The sequence below is a fragment of the Pundamilia nyererei genome, unplaced genomic scaffold, assembly GCF_000239375.1.
Source record: "Pundamilia nyererei isolate P.nyererei 1_Seehausen unplaced genomic scaffold, PunNye1.0 scaffold00010, whole genome shotgun sequence".
In the NCBI taxonomy this organism is placed as follows: Eukaryota; Metazoa; Chordata; class Actinopteri; order Cichliformes; family Cichlidae; genus Pundamilia; species Pundamilia nyererei.
Genome location: NW_005187411.1, coordinates 1,053,219 through 1,066,572, shown reverse-complemented (window position 1 = coordinate 1,066,572; position 13,354 = coordinate 1,053,219). Strand labels below are relative to the sequence as shown.

The window sequence follows — 13,354 nt, the reverse complement described above, 5'->3', positions numbered from 1 at the left end:
ATTCTCAAGAAATTTCAGGTTCTCAGCAACAGGCATGGTGAATAAGCAGACAAGACTATTGAAAATGACAGAGTACAAATGAGCCTGTGGTTTTGTTTTTTTCCCCTCAGGGTGAATTTCACACCGATGACAAGGCTGAATATGCAAATCATTGGATACATGTATGCCCTGAAGCCAAATATCAATCAGATGCATAACCTAAGCCTGTTTTATCCCACGCTTTGTTTTTGTTTTTTTAAAGTTCTAATGTGGACTGCTTATAAAAAAAACTGTTTCACAATTTAAAAAAGAGTTTAAAAACAACTAAATTCCTTACTCATGCAGGCTTTCCTGTCCAATCTGGCACAGGCATACAGACTGCATTCTTGGCTCTGATTGGACGCGCAAAGGCGTGAGATATTTGCATATAGTAGGTTCCAGTGCAAGTCTGTGCATCCACAGGAGTCCTGAAACCAGACTTTTAACAGGAGGGTGATGCCTCTTTCTGGTACTTAACCATAGACATGTTTATGAGCATGAACTTTCGTGTTGTTGTTTTTAATACCTGCAAGTAAATTAAGCTCGATCTATTGATTTTAACACAAGGAAATGTTTGTTTTACACATCATCTAATTTGATGTGGTACAGGATGTCTCAAGCTGAGATAAAATGGAGAAATCTGGAAAGGAGCCAAAGCTAGAAAACAGCTTTCAACTTATGAACGCTGGAGTAAGAGAAAATGAAATGGATCGACCGAGATGCTGCATGAATGCAGATTATTTCTACCGAAGCCCAAACAGATGCAGAGAAATGAATCAAGAGTTTTGCGAGCAGAAACTTCATTTTATGCAGCATGTGGAGATGATCCAACCCAGAGTACCAGAAGATGGAAGAGAAACATCTTCCAGGATGAATCTACATCATCAGTCTTCTGATGACTGCTTTTCTCAAGGAGCGATGCCGAATGGCACAAAAAGAGAGTGCGGCTGCTGGGAATGTGGAGCAAAGCGTTGTGGAACAACTGAGCCTGCAAATGGAAACACAGCGAGGTAACCATGTTACACTTTTAGGGAGTAAAATACCAGCACACGTTTGATTAGTTAAAGCATTCGTTTTCAGAGGGGAGGATGAATGCGACGCTCAACCTCAGAGTGATTTAGAAGAGGAACTCGAGGCTCCTTTGCCGCTGAAAGATGACAACGAGTGGCAACACTGTACTCCCTTTTTACTTCCCCACCACGACGTCCATAGCTGCGGTAAGGAAAGCAGTTCGGTGATCTGTTGTGATTCTTTTATTTGTGTAATTAGATAAAAGAAACCTTGAAAGAGGCTGTGAATACTCTGTATGTTTGTAATACATATAGCTATGACACACCTGTAGGGTAACACTTCATAATGTGGCCTGCGACTAAGAGCACTGTTCCCCTGTAATGAAATGGAGTTTTAACGTATTTAATTTGAAATTACCAACATATACTTAAAGGTAAGTACACTAGAATAAGGGGCTAGCAAGTATGCTGTACTTCGGGGCATGTGGCTGTATTATGGAATGACTTAACCTTGCCTAACTTCTGAGTACTTTACAGGAAAGGTGTCAAACTTTATGCAGTAAGTAATTTTAAGTACAATGCAGGTAAAGTAAAGCAATTGAAAAATAGAAAAAACAGAAAAATGTAAAAGAAGTTTTAAATATTAGGATGAAACCTGTTGTGAATTTAAGGGTTGTGATTAGTATTTACTGTGTTTGAGGTAAAAAAAAAAAAAAAAAAAAAAGATGCTTATTTACTCTTGATTTTGAAAAAACTGCTTTTACTGAAACACTTTCAACAGACACTCCCATAGAAATGTTTAAACTGTACACAAGGACCTTCGTCATATTATGAACTTAATACTCTGCAGGAGAATGGCTGTGTAATCTCAACCGATACCATCCTCAGTCACGTCACCTCTCTGCTCCTTTCCAGCACTGGACACCTCGGAATCAACCCCAAAATGGGTAAACACAGCTGACGATGTATTCAGAAAACAACATTTTTTACATGTATGGTATATTGATAAAGGTTGGCAAGATTATGTGAAAGATGTTGGTCTTCGTATATTTTTCTTTCTTGCTGCTTCAGGCTCCAGTTTCATGACCACTTTAAGAATAACATCATGGGAAGTGTCTCAGTTAACGTCCCTCACTTCTCACTTCCCACTGTGGAGGATGTTTCACGGGTCGGCATGCTGAATGTGGGCTCAGCAGGAGCAGAGGAGTCCGCTTCACATCCACACGGGAAAAGGAAGGGCATCCGTTTGCCCGATGAGTGCCGTGAGTCGCTTTTTTTGGCACTTTATTGTCTCTGTAACAAGGAATGCACATTTAAGTGTTAACGGAACAGATTAATTAGTATCTTAGAGACATTTCGTCGCTAGCGCAGAAACTATCTACATAGCAGGTAAACTGAAGTAATATTTATTTGTATTGTCTTTATAGATTCACATTTAAAATAAAAAGCAAGCTCAAAATATTGTAAGAAAGCTAGCTTTAGGCTATATTTTTGATTAATTTTTCAAATTTATAATATAGGAATGAGTTACTTAGAATAATGATGAAGATATTTTTGCTGACCACATTTTTTATATACATTTTTTTTTTCCCGTTTATTTTTAGAAATCGGTGACCAAAACCCAGTGGTAGCTTAATTATTTTCTCAAAATGTAATTTGATACCAAAGGCAGTCAGGATCAAGGTACTTCACCTATCTGATCATTTTTATTTGCTGCTGTTTCTTCTTTTTTGAAACGTTTTAAGTCACAGTTTGGCTTTGAACACTAGCACTAAATGAAGCATCAACAGCCAAACCAGTATGTAACAGTATAGCAGAAAATACAAGTACGCTTATATTAAGCTGACACTGAACATAAAGCTTTAAGATTCTGATTGTTTGGGTTTTATTATCTTGCCTCTTCTCAGGAAACGTTTTCATCACTTACTCTTCGGACGTGTCCTCAGAGATGGTCCCCTTTGTGGATTTCCTCACAAAGCAAGGTTTTCGACCGGCTGTAAGCTTCCACCCTGTGTACACTATCATTCTGTAATATCATTAAACACTTTGCTCACAGCACTAACCTGAATTTCACAGATTGACTTATATGACAGCTCCATTAGATGTATGGACGTCAACAAGTGGACAGACAGTTACCTTAAAGATGTAAGTAATTATGAGAACTGTGTGCAAAGTTATATTGTTACCATAAATTGCTGCAAGTATCTCTACAAGTCTACCTTTTTAATACTCCTTACTAGGCTACACTATTATTTGCACAGGTCTTGTAACATATGTTTTTCTATCTTATTTTTAAACTATGATTCTAGCTTGATAGTCAGTCTGCTTTCTGTTAGTGTTTATGTAGTTATGTGGTTGTGTGAGCTCCGGAGAATCTCAGATTCCCCCTGGGATTAATAAAGTACCCATCATCAAGATCAGCAAGTGTGTTACCCTCTATAATAGATAAAATAATATTTCATATTCCATGTTTTTGCTGTATCTGTGTTTATTTCAAGTTACTTTTGTATGAACACTGTCTTTTTATTCATTGTCTGAAATTTCTGTCTGTTTTTTTTTTTTTAACAGCCGTTAACCCTTATTATTATCGCCATCAGTCCAAAGTACAAGGAGGATATTGAAGGACCTGCAGTTGACAGCCATGGTCTACACACCAGATATATCCACTCAATAGTGAGGATAAATCAGCTATGGAGGAAATACTCAAATACTGTATTTTAGCAGAGGAGTTAATTCTACACTGAATTAGAAAATGCTATTAAAATATTAGAGTTGTGATACTGTGCAAAAGTCTTGAGCCACCCTTAAATTATTTTATTTAATTTCTTTAGAGGGCCTTGAGCAATAATTCTCCAGGCTTTCTGAATGGCTTTTTTCTTTGGACATTCAAGCATAAAAATGCATTTAACTTAAAGGATGAACCAGCGTTATGTCTACACACGACAGAGAGCTTAGCAAAGAAACAATTTAAAATTGTATCTTTAGACACTTTAAACACAAAAAATAATGTCATATTTCTTTGCATAAAAAATATGCAATAATGCTGACAGGTAAACTTAGAGTATTTTATTGTATATTTAATTTTGCCAGATGCAGAATGAGTTCATCCAGCAGGGGAGCTTGAATTTTAGATTCATCCCGGTTCTCTTCCTTTGTGCATCCCAGGTCAGAAAACATTTCCCATATTTATCCCTTTGTATTAATCTCATCTTTATTATATATATATATTTATTTTTTTTTTTTTAAACTGTGGAAAATCTCGACAGAAACATGTCCCAAGCTGGCTCCAGAATACTCCCGTGTACCGCTGGCCGCAGGACACTGAGGATTTGTTACTGCGACTGCTGAGGGAGGAGAGATACGTGGCTCCTCCTGTACCTGTGGAGCTCAGCTTATTCATCAGGCCTGTTACCATGAGCGACGCAGCTACACTGTAAACAAACAAACTGGTGTTCGGGCATGTGTCTGGGTTTAATGTTTCTGCTTTAAAAGCTACATTTTGCAGTAAGTTTATTTTACAAATCCACAGTTTGATCCAGTTTAAGTTGAGATATAAGCTCATGTTCCAAGTTCTATTTTATGTTAAGTGCTGTTTTTCAGATGACTCAATAAAGTTTTTTCCGTGTATTTAGACACATTTCTCTGGTACATTTACTATGTAAACATACGCAGAATATATTATATAATAACTCTGAATGGCATTCCTACCAATGGTGTGGCTTATTAGCACAGGTGTCACCTTTTGGAGGTATTGGCCTGTGGGAGACTTTCTTGGAACCACCCACATACTTGTAGATGTCCAGATTACCTTCTCTCTCTTTGCAGCATCCCCCACCCCTTCTCATTATTCACTCCACAGCAGTGTTTGCTAATCACAGTGTTATACACAGCGCTTTTGTTGCTATTATTTTTAATATTTTCATGGTTGTTTATCATGAAAGCAATGTTCTTAGTTTAGCATCAGGATTAAGAGGGTGGCCTTTTTGTTGTTGTTTGGATTGGATTGCTCTTTTTACTGTGTGAAACTATCTAACTTTAATGAAATTATATTAAGACTGGCCAAACCGACCAATCTAAAATATATTTGAATAAAACAGAACAGACTTTATCCAGAACTTTGGGGTGCAAATCAGTCACCCTCCATCACTTTAGCTGCTACTCAGGTTTTTCAGATGTCCAATGTCAGTGGGATTTTCATTGTGGTGGTTTTTTCTCAGATGGAAAACATACTTAAAGTCATATCAATCATTTTGTCAGTATACAAAATGTCAATGCTAGCAGAGACCACTGAATTTAAGTAACTACCGATGATTAATTTATTATGTTCATCTGAAAAAAAAACCAATACTGGAAATAGGGATTTTAAATAAGAAATGAACTTTAAGCTCTGTTGCCTTGAAGACACAAACCATGGATCCTGCGTTGCAGGTATTAATATAAAAACCTGAACAACTGGAAGAAGCAGTTATGGAAAAGATTTGGGCCACCAGGGGGGGGAAAAAACCAATTCTGACTTCTTTTTTCTTTCGATGGCCCTAATCCTTTTCCATAAGCAGTTACAGTTTTGGCTCCTGTTAACTTTTGTCAAACCAGGATCAGGCTACATTTATCCATGATTCCTATTAATGACCTCTTGCAGAAAAACATGCACTTATGGACCTTTTTATGGACCTTTTTTTATCGACTAGTACTGGTTCTGAAATTACTCAAAAGAAGCTGTTTTAACCTAACTTGGAGGTGGGGGGGGATTTGAAGGTAGTTTTCATCTGAATTGCCATTAATCGTGGGCCTGTAATTTGTTTTTAGTGGACAGAGTGGTGCAGCAGCCAGTAGGGGTGCTCAATTCAGCCAGCTGATCTTGCACACCCTTGAACGTCCAAAAAAGGTCTGCCAGAGCGGCTGGTGAGCAGAGCTCCAGCTAAGAATAACCTGTATTTTCTGGGCGGATAGAGTTACCTTGCAGCCTTCCTGCTCTCTGCACTGGCCTATACCCATGTGAGCCCCCAGAAACACTGGGTGAGATATTGTGCATTTCCCCTCACCCTGCCCAGCCCTGTGCTTAGCTTGGCTGATTCTTCCCCTGTGTCGCTTTACTTTGCCCCACTGTCCCCAGACCCCCTTTTTTAATGCTGCCTCACAGGCAGCTCCAAATTCCCCAACATATGTAGGCTTTCAATTAATGCTTAATTTTCCATTTTCTACTTTTTAAACCCTTGGACAAGTTCCACCTGTGGATGTTATGGGTAAGAAGACAAGGCTGTGACGGTCCAAGTGACAATGGAATAATTTACTACTTGGGACACTTTTTTTTTTCCTGAGAAAGTGGATTCAAACTGGATTTACTGGAGCCGTCACCAGTTAATTCTTCATGAGGAGGCTTTGTCTCCAATTTAAAGTATCCTACCTGAGATAGTCTACACGTCACAATGGCTGAAGGTAGGGTTGTTACACCTGGGTCTTCAAGCACAACTGTTCAAATAAAACCTTTACTACAGCACAAAAATCCACAGTAATAAATTCTGCATAACAAATAAACGGCAGTGTTTTGATAAGTTGTGTCCTCTGACGATGATGTGTCGAAAGTTGGTTGCTATAAATACAAGCTATCAAGTCACCAGAGTATTCGCATTGCTCTCCTGTGACAGACTGCAGCTGCAGCTGACCTCAGCCAGGGTGGTAGACCTCAAGCACGTCAAAAGGAATATATATAAATAAAAGTGTGAAAAAAACACCTGCAAGTCCTGCATTCACAGTACTGTGTAAATGTAAGACACTCTTAGATCATGCTTAAATGTGCAAAAGTGGTGTTAGTGGAGGAAAAAAATCGTCTTCGTCTGATACATTAATGCAGAAGACTGCTGCTACTGATCCACCAGTGTCTATAAAGAGCATTTCCTTGTGACACTGTAGACCTGCTTTTCACTTATATATGTACAGTTTCTTATTGCAGTCAGCAAGTTTAGACAAGTGTTCCCTATTCTGTATGCCTTTGTGCTACTCTTTGAATCGTTAGCGGTTATTTTAAAGGCATCAAAAGCACTGTAGAAAGCTGATAACAATAAATAACCTGTAAAGCTTTATAATGCGCTCCAGCACATAGTCTTTTCTTATGAAGTGTATAGTGCATATTGGCTACTCTGTAAACAAAGCCAATGCTCATAATTACTTAATGTTATTACTTCAGTTATCACCAGTTTTAAAAAGCAGATCTAATTAAGATCTAATGTTTTTGGGTTTGGGGTTTTTTAACAGCGAGTGAACTTGTTGTGTTTTCACAAAAAATGTAATAACACGATAGTTACTTAGAAAAATTGCACAGCTCTAAACGATGCTGTTGATTGAAGAGTTGAGTTTGAGTCTGAGAGGTTTTTTCCCCCGTGTCCTACACGCTGGAAGCAAGTGGTCATGCATCGAACATTTTCAGAGTTCATTCAACTTGGACCTTGTGTGAAGGTCTCCCTGACGCCTGACATTACAGTAAATCAGTACAGATAATCTTACACTCTGTGCACAGCATTTAATGATGATAACACTGTTACTAAATGCTGCCTTGGGCATTTTTCACTGTGCTAAGCCAGTCTAAAGTGTGTCAGTACATTTGGAAAATGTCACTGCTAAAATTGGAGTGCCCTATCACACCATGACTTTTCTGATGACGTTTAACATTTCCGATTAATATAAATAATAAGGAAATAAAGAGACAGTATAGGGTCATGGTAAAGATGAAAAATTATATATATACAACTAATAATGCACTATCTGTGCACAAAATGTCTTCCTGTCAGGGTTTGTCTTCATTGTGTAGAGATGATAAGACTTGAAAGGGTTAAGAAAATGGGCTTTTATTTTGACGCCAGGGCAAAATCATTGTTACGATAGTGAAATTACTGAAAGAGGGCGATAATATGACCGAAAAAGACTTACGCAACAATTGACAGATCTGATAAAACATACATAGTTTGGACACTTTGTAACAGAGGAACAAAACACGGAGAAACACTTTCACTGTTGTTAGGAGACATACAGAGATTTCACAGCTAAAAGTGTGATGTCAGCTCCCTCTGGTGGTCAAACTATGCAAGTGTGCAAGTTCTTGCTACCAATCACTCATTATAGACAACAATAAATATGTGTACAAGCAGACATTTAATTGTTTTATCAGTTCTGATCCATATAGGTTTTGCACATGATCTGCAGTGGATATTTATAAAGAACTGAAACCCTTGTGGTTACTTTAGCAGTGCAAGAATATCAAACATTACAAGCACAAGAACAAAAGCAGAAAGAATTTGTCAGACTAACTTTTGTCTCTTTATGTCTTCCACATATAGTAGCCAAATCAGCCTCCCACGCTGCAGCCACTCGGTCCAGTGACGGAGCAGCAGCGCCACAGACGAGCTCTCTCAGATCCAAAGGTCTGGGGCTGCTCAACAAGGTGAAAATGTCTGTTGAGCTGCTGATTGCCCTTGCTGCTCTCCTGTCCTGGCTGGTTGTAGGTGTGGTGATGTTTGACTTTGTTGAGTACAAAGCAATCCCCGGTAAGCCACAAAATCTAAAACTGTATGTCTCCAAGTCTTTTAAGCCATCAGTTATGCAGAATCTGACCAACATGTTTGCTATCATCGTTAGACATTCAGCAGATCATAACGGACCCTGTCCAGGCCGTGAACGATGCCACTGATGAGTTATCCAGTCTGCTCAATAAGTTTCAAGGTAGTGGGGAATTTATCTTGGCACAGTTTTTATTTGTGTAAGCTCTCTAATGCATGACTTGCTGTACTTTTGCAGAATGCGCACCGGATTTAAGTGACCCCATGTCAGCTGCCAGATACGCAGCCGAGGAAATATCAGAAGCAAAAGATGGGTTTGTTCGATATTTGTCAGATGAAGAAGGTATGACCGCTCACTCCTACCAACACAAGCAAAAACAACAAAAACAAAGACTGCTTAATAAGTACAGAATAATCTTCTGAAACCACAGGGAACTTCTACCTCAGCTACATTGACCCTGTGGTCATTGGTAGACAAGCTTTCCATTCAACGAATGACTTCATAGGTGGAGCACTGGGTTCCTTCAGGGACACACTGTGTGCTGTTGTGGATACATCACTGGAAACCATAGAAGATATTAAAAAAGGTATGTAATTTATACTTGAATCCTTTTTCTACTCAAGACTGTTTTTCTCTTGTTTCACATACAGTTAATGAATGAATAAATCTGTCTTTTTTTAAATACTTGAACTAAACTTTAACTCCCTCGCTGGTTTGTAACATTATTAATTAATGCAGAATGTACTTACAAATGCACTTATTTTTCTATTTCTTTTCCATTCAGGAAAAACTGATCTTGGCTATATTGACCCTGTAATGATAGGCAGAGGTGTCTTTAATGCTACTAATGAGTTCATGTGTGGAGTGGCGAGCTACATCCAGGATGTGCTCTGTTCCATACTGGACACTACACTGAATGTAGTGAAAGGTATTTGCGCTCTCTCGTTTAACCCATAACCTCTTAAAAACGACATAAAAGAATATCTATCGAACACAATTTAGAGAGTTTGCTTTGCATACTTTAGGTCCGTATTCATTTCCTGTTTGTGTTTCTCAGGAACCGTCGACATTAGCTTCATGGACCCTGTGGTAATAGGAAGAAATATATTCCACGTCACAAATGACACAGTGAGTGGAATATCTGGCTACATCCAGGACGTGCTCTGTACCATCGTAGACATGATGCTGGATGTATTCAAAGGTATTCAGTGCCTCCATATTGTCTCATTTGTGATGTTTGTGGCTTAATATTTACAGTACATCTTATATTCTGTATATACTGCTTATGCATTTTACAGACTTTATTAGGAATGTATTTTTAGAGCAACAGTAACTCTTTTTAGCTTGTTATGGATGTTGTCCACTAAACAAAAACTTATATAACTTATCTAACTTTGACAATGCATGCCTTTATAAGGAAAATGTTGGCCTTAAACACATTTTTCTAATGTCTGTGTAACTGTCAAGTACACGTATGTTTAATGAAGTACTTTACTGCACCTTTGACCTGAGTGTGTGTTGTCCTCAGGAACCACTGACATTAGCTTCATTGACCCCGTGGTTATTGGCAGAAATGCCTTCAGTGTTACTAATGACTTTGTGAGTGGACTATTTGGCTACATCCAGGGCGTGCTCTGCGCAGTCTTGGATGTCATACTGGACACGCTAAAAGGTACACAGTCTGCCAAGACATCACCTGATACAATGCACACACTGCAGGTTTCCCAGACTTCACGAAGGATTGTTTTATTTTCTCTATTATTTTCTCTGTTGGTTAGATATCCAGCATACCTTGGGATTTAGCCCCGTGTCAGTTTTTAAGTCAGCAGCAGAAATCACCAAAGAGCAGACAAACCTGCTTGCGAGCTACATCTCCTCAACACTGATTGGTGAACAAGGTCTGTTTTAGCCTACGTCATTATCAGAAAATTGGTTACATCTTATCCTTACGGCAGCTAAGCTGATTTTCTAAATAAAGACAAAGCAGCTTTTATTCACTGTCTGGTGTTTTTCATTTTCAGGAATCATGCCTGAAGTGTCCATTGACCCAATGAAAGTTGTTGAAGATGCTGTGTCAGAGCTCACAGACAAGAAGGATTTGCTCTTAGCTTACATGTCAAGCATGATTGTTGGTGATCAGGGTATGGCTATTAGTATTAGATGTTCAGTACTATTAATTAGGAAATATTAAAAATCCATCTGCTAAATATTTTCTATGTTTCAGGGGAACCTGTCACCACCCCAGGTGTAAATGTAGTAACAGAAAAAGGTTTCTGCTTTAATCCACTCAGAAATATTCTGATAAACATTTATGATTGGCAGGTTTTCACAAAACGTCTTTGTTTCTTTTAGATGAAGCTGTACCTTCCCCATCTGATATCAATTTAGTAAGAAGGAAAGGTAATGACAGTATTTCTTCTGTTTTCCATTGCAGTAATACAGAAAAGGAAATATTACATTAAAAAAAAGAAGCTAAGTGTCTTTTTCCATGTGTTAATACAGGGAAATTTCTGCCTCCATTTGAAAAAGGTAAGAAAATATCTTCATTAAAGACATTTAAAATGTGCTTTTAAACATGCGCAATGTGTGTTGCAAGCAACTAGACTGCATAGATTTTTTGATTTTTGTTTGTTTCTTGCATGTTTGTACAGACTTGTGTTTTTCAAGGGACATTATTCAATCTGTTTTCAAGTCTGCCTCATGGTATGCCTCACTGTTCAGTGTAACCCTGAAGATCTATGAAACTGCGTGCCACTGTGTTTGAAAAATACTCGATTTGTACTCATTACATTATAGCATGGACAAACATGCATCATATCTGTTCTTCATTCTGTTATTCTAATTGTCATTAAGCTGCTACATTGTTATGGATTGGTTTACTTCATTCCTCCCTTTCTTTGTCACACTGACCATTTGTTGTAATATTTTACAGAACTTCGCAGTGATATGTCTTGACTCAGTCATCATGTTTTTCTGTGTAACATTGTGCATGACCATGTGTGTCCTTCAGACTTGCATTCCTTTGTTGCTCTTTCTCGCATTTTTTGTGCCACTGACTGGTTGCCTCCTGTTTTTGACCATTTACACTGTTGTCATATGTATATCCTTGGATCGTCCGGACTGGATTACATGTGTTTTTGTATACTTTTTACCTGTGCATGTAACTATTAAACACACCACATGTTGCAAAGATAGCATTCACAATACTTTTACACTGTATTTACCATTGTAGCCAGTTTTGATACATCATGTTCCTTTGGTCCTGTGGTTTTATATAAACTATTTGATCCAGCCAGCTCCTTCATTAAGATCATCACGGCACTGTAGCCTAATTTGATCAAGTACTCTGCTGTAATGAGTGGCTAAACATATAGCTCAGCTGCAGTTTGTACCAGCTACTTCAGGAAGTTACAAGGCATTTAAAAAACACTTTAAAAGAAGCTAAATAGAAAAGAAACGAGATATAAAATAATTCCTGCTTCAATTTATGAAGCAATTTTAAAAATCCACTAACTGCAATCTGTGGTGTATATCATGCTGTAATGTTGCTATGATTTTGCACCATTAAAATCACCCTATAAAGAAATGAAGATCACATAAGAGGGATGATAAGGTTCGTAATACAGTTACAGAGATCATGCGTGCTGCCAAAGATGAAGCTGCTCCTGCTGCAGAGATAAAAGAAGACTCCGAGATGGCACCCACTGAAGCAGATGTGACAGAGGAAGATGATGGTATTCACATGATTTTTGTTTCTTTCTTTTTTTTTTTAAATCACATTAATTAAGTTAAAAACAGACACTAAATTTATTGCTATCACATCACTAGCAAGACACACTGAAGAACCAGAACTGAGACCATCACTGAAGGAGGAGGAGGAAAAGCTTGATGATGACACCAAGGAGGAGGAAGAGGAAATTGGAGAGGGTGATGATGATGAAGTTCAAATAGAGGATAATGCAGAACAATTAATAAAAGAAAAAGAGAATAAAGAGGTGATAGAAGGAGGAGGTGATGGTAGAGGTGAAGACCAAGAAAAGAGAGACACAAAGACAGATGAATTTGCGATAATTGTAAATGATGAAGTGATACAGTTAGCAGAAGGGGTGGTAGAAGATGAAGAGGTGCAGGAGACCAAAACCAAAGACATTTTGGTAGAAGATGATGAGGAGAGCAAAACTGAAGAAACTATTGTGGATAAACATGAGAAAACAAAAACTGAAGACATTTTTGGCCAGGCCAGAACTGACGATGCTTCAGTAGAACATGAGGAGGTAGAAGAAGAGGCCAAAACTGAAGATTATTTGGTAGACCATGAGGAGGAAGAAGAGGAAGCCAAAACTGAAGATTATTTGGCAAAACATGAGGAGGAAGAAGAGGCCAAATCTGAAGATTATTTGGTAGACCATGAGGAGGAAGAAGAGGAAGCCAAAACTGAGGATTATTTAATAGAGCATGAGGAAGAAGAGGAAGCCAAAACTGAAGATGATTTGGTAGAGCATGAGGAGGAAGAAGAGGAAGAAGCCAAAACTGGAGATTATTTAATAGAGCATGAGAAGGAAGAGGAAGCCAAAACTGAGGATGATTTGGTAGACCATGAGGAGGAAGAAGAGGAAGAAGCCAAAACTGGAGATTATTTAATAGAGCATGAGGAGGAAGAAGAAGCCAAAACTGAAGATGATTTGGTAGAACATGAGGAAGAGGAAGAAGAAGCCAAAACTGAAGATTATTTGGTAGACCATGAGGAGGAAGAAGAAGAAGCCAAAACTGAAGAT

At 38.3% G+C, this 13,354-nt stretch overlaps 2 protein-coding genes across 9 annotated transcripts in view; both read left to right on the top strand.

Moving 5' to 3' along the window:
- Positions 1–453: 453 nt before the first annotated feature.
- Positions 454–4,644, top strand: LOC102207103 (uncharacterized). Of its 2 annotated transcripts, XM_005723745.1 has the most exons (10): positions 454–487; positions 628–1,028; positions 1,099–1,235; positions 1,879–1,975; positions 2,100–2,290; positions 2,936–3,024; positions 3,105–3,173; positions 3,597–3,701; positions 4,119–4,193; positions 4,295–4,644. In XM_005723745.1, the coding sequence occupies exons 2-10, from the start codon at positions 649–651 to the stop codon at positions 4,463–4,465; spliced, it is 1,314 nt and encodes a 437-aa protein (XP_005723802.1). In that variant the 5' UTR covers positions 454–487; positions 628–648; the 3' UTR covers positions 4,466–4,644. The 2 variants fall into 2 exon arrangements, with proteins under 2 accessions (XP_005723802.1, XP_005723801.1); XM_005723744.1 differs by having other exon boundaries at positions 460–1,028.
- Positions 4,645–6,014: 1,370 nt separating this feature from the next.
- The window catches only part of LOC102205663 (neurofilament heavy polypeptide), a 30,786-nt gene continuing 23,446 nt past the window's right edge, over positions 6,015–13,354 (top strand). For 4 of the 7 annotated variants that reach the window (XM_013908436.1, XM_013908437.1, XM_013908435.1 and 1 more), the window contains exons 1-15: positions 6,015–6,464; positions 8,360–8,566; positions 8,658–8,741; positions 8,817–8,921; positions 9,010–9,165; positions 9,364–9,507; positions 9,637–9,780; positions 10,108–10,251; positions 10,358–10,477; positions 10,601–10,720; positions 10,804–10,848; positions 10,932–10,979; positions 11,082–11,108; positions 12,206–12,313; positions 12,408–13,352. In XM_013908436.1, coding sequence (XP_013763890.1) covers positions 6,455–6,464; positions 8,360–8,566; positions 8,658–8,741; positions 8,817–8,921; positions 9,010–9,165; positions 9,364–9,507; positions 9,637–9,780; positions 10,108–10,251; positions 10,358–10,477; positions 10,601–10,720; positions 10,804–10,848; positions 10,932–10,979; positions 11,082–11,108; positions 12,206–12,313; positions 12,408–13,352 — 2,407 coding nt within the window. In that variant the 5' untranslated portion in view covers positions 6,015–6,454. The remainder of the gene's footprint in view (positions 6,465–8,359; positions 8,567–8,657; positions 8,742–8,816; positions 8,922–9,009; positions 9,166–9,363; positions 9,508–9,636; positions 9,781–10,107; positions 10,252–10,357; positions 10,478–10,600; positions 10,721–10,803; positions 10,849–10,931; positions 10,980–11,081; positions 11,109–12,205; positions 12,314–12,407; positions 13,353–13,354) is intronic. The other 3 variants (XM_013908439.1, XM_013908440.1, XM_013908438.1) reach the window with 3 other exon arrangements.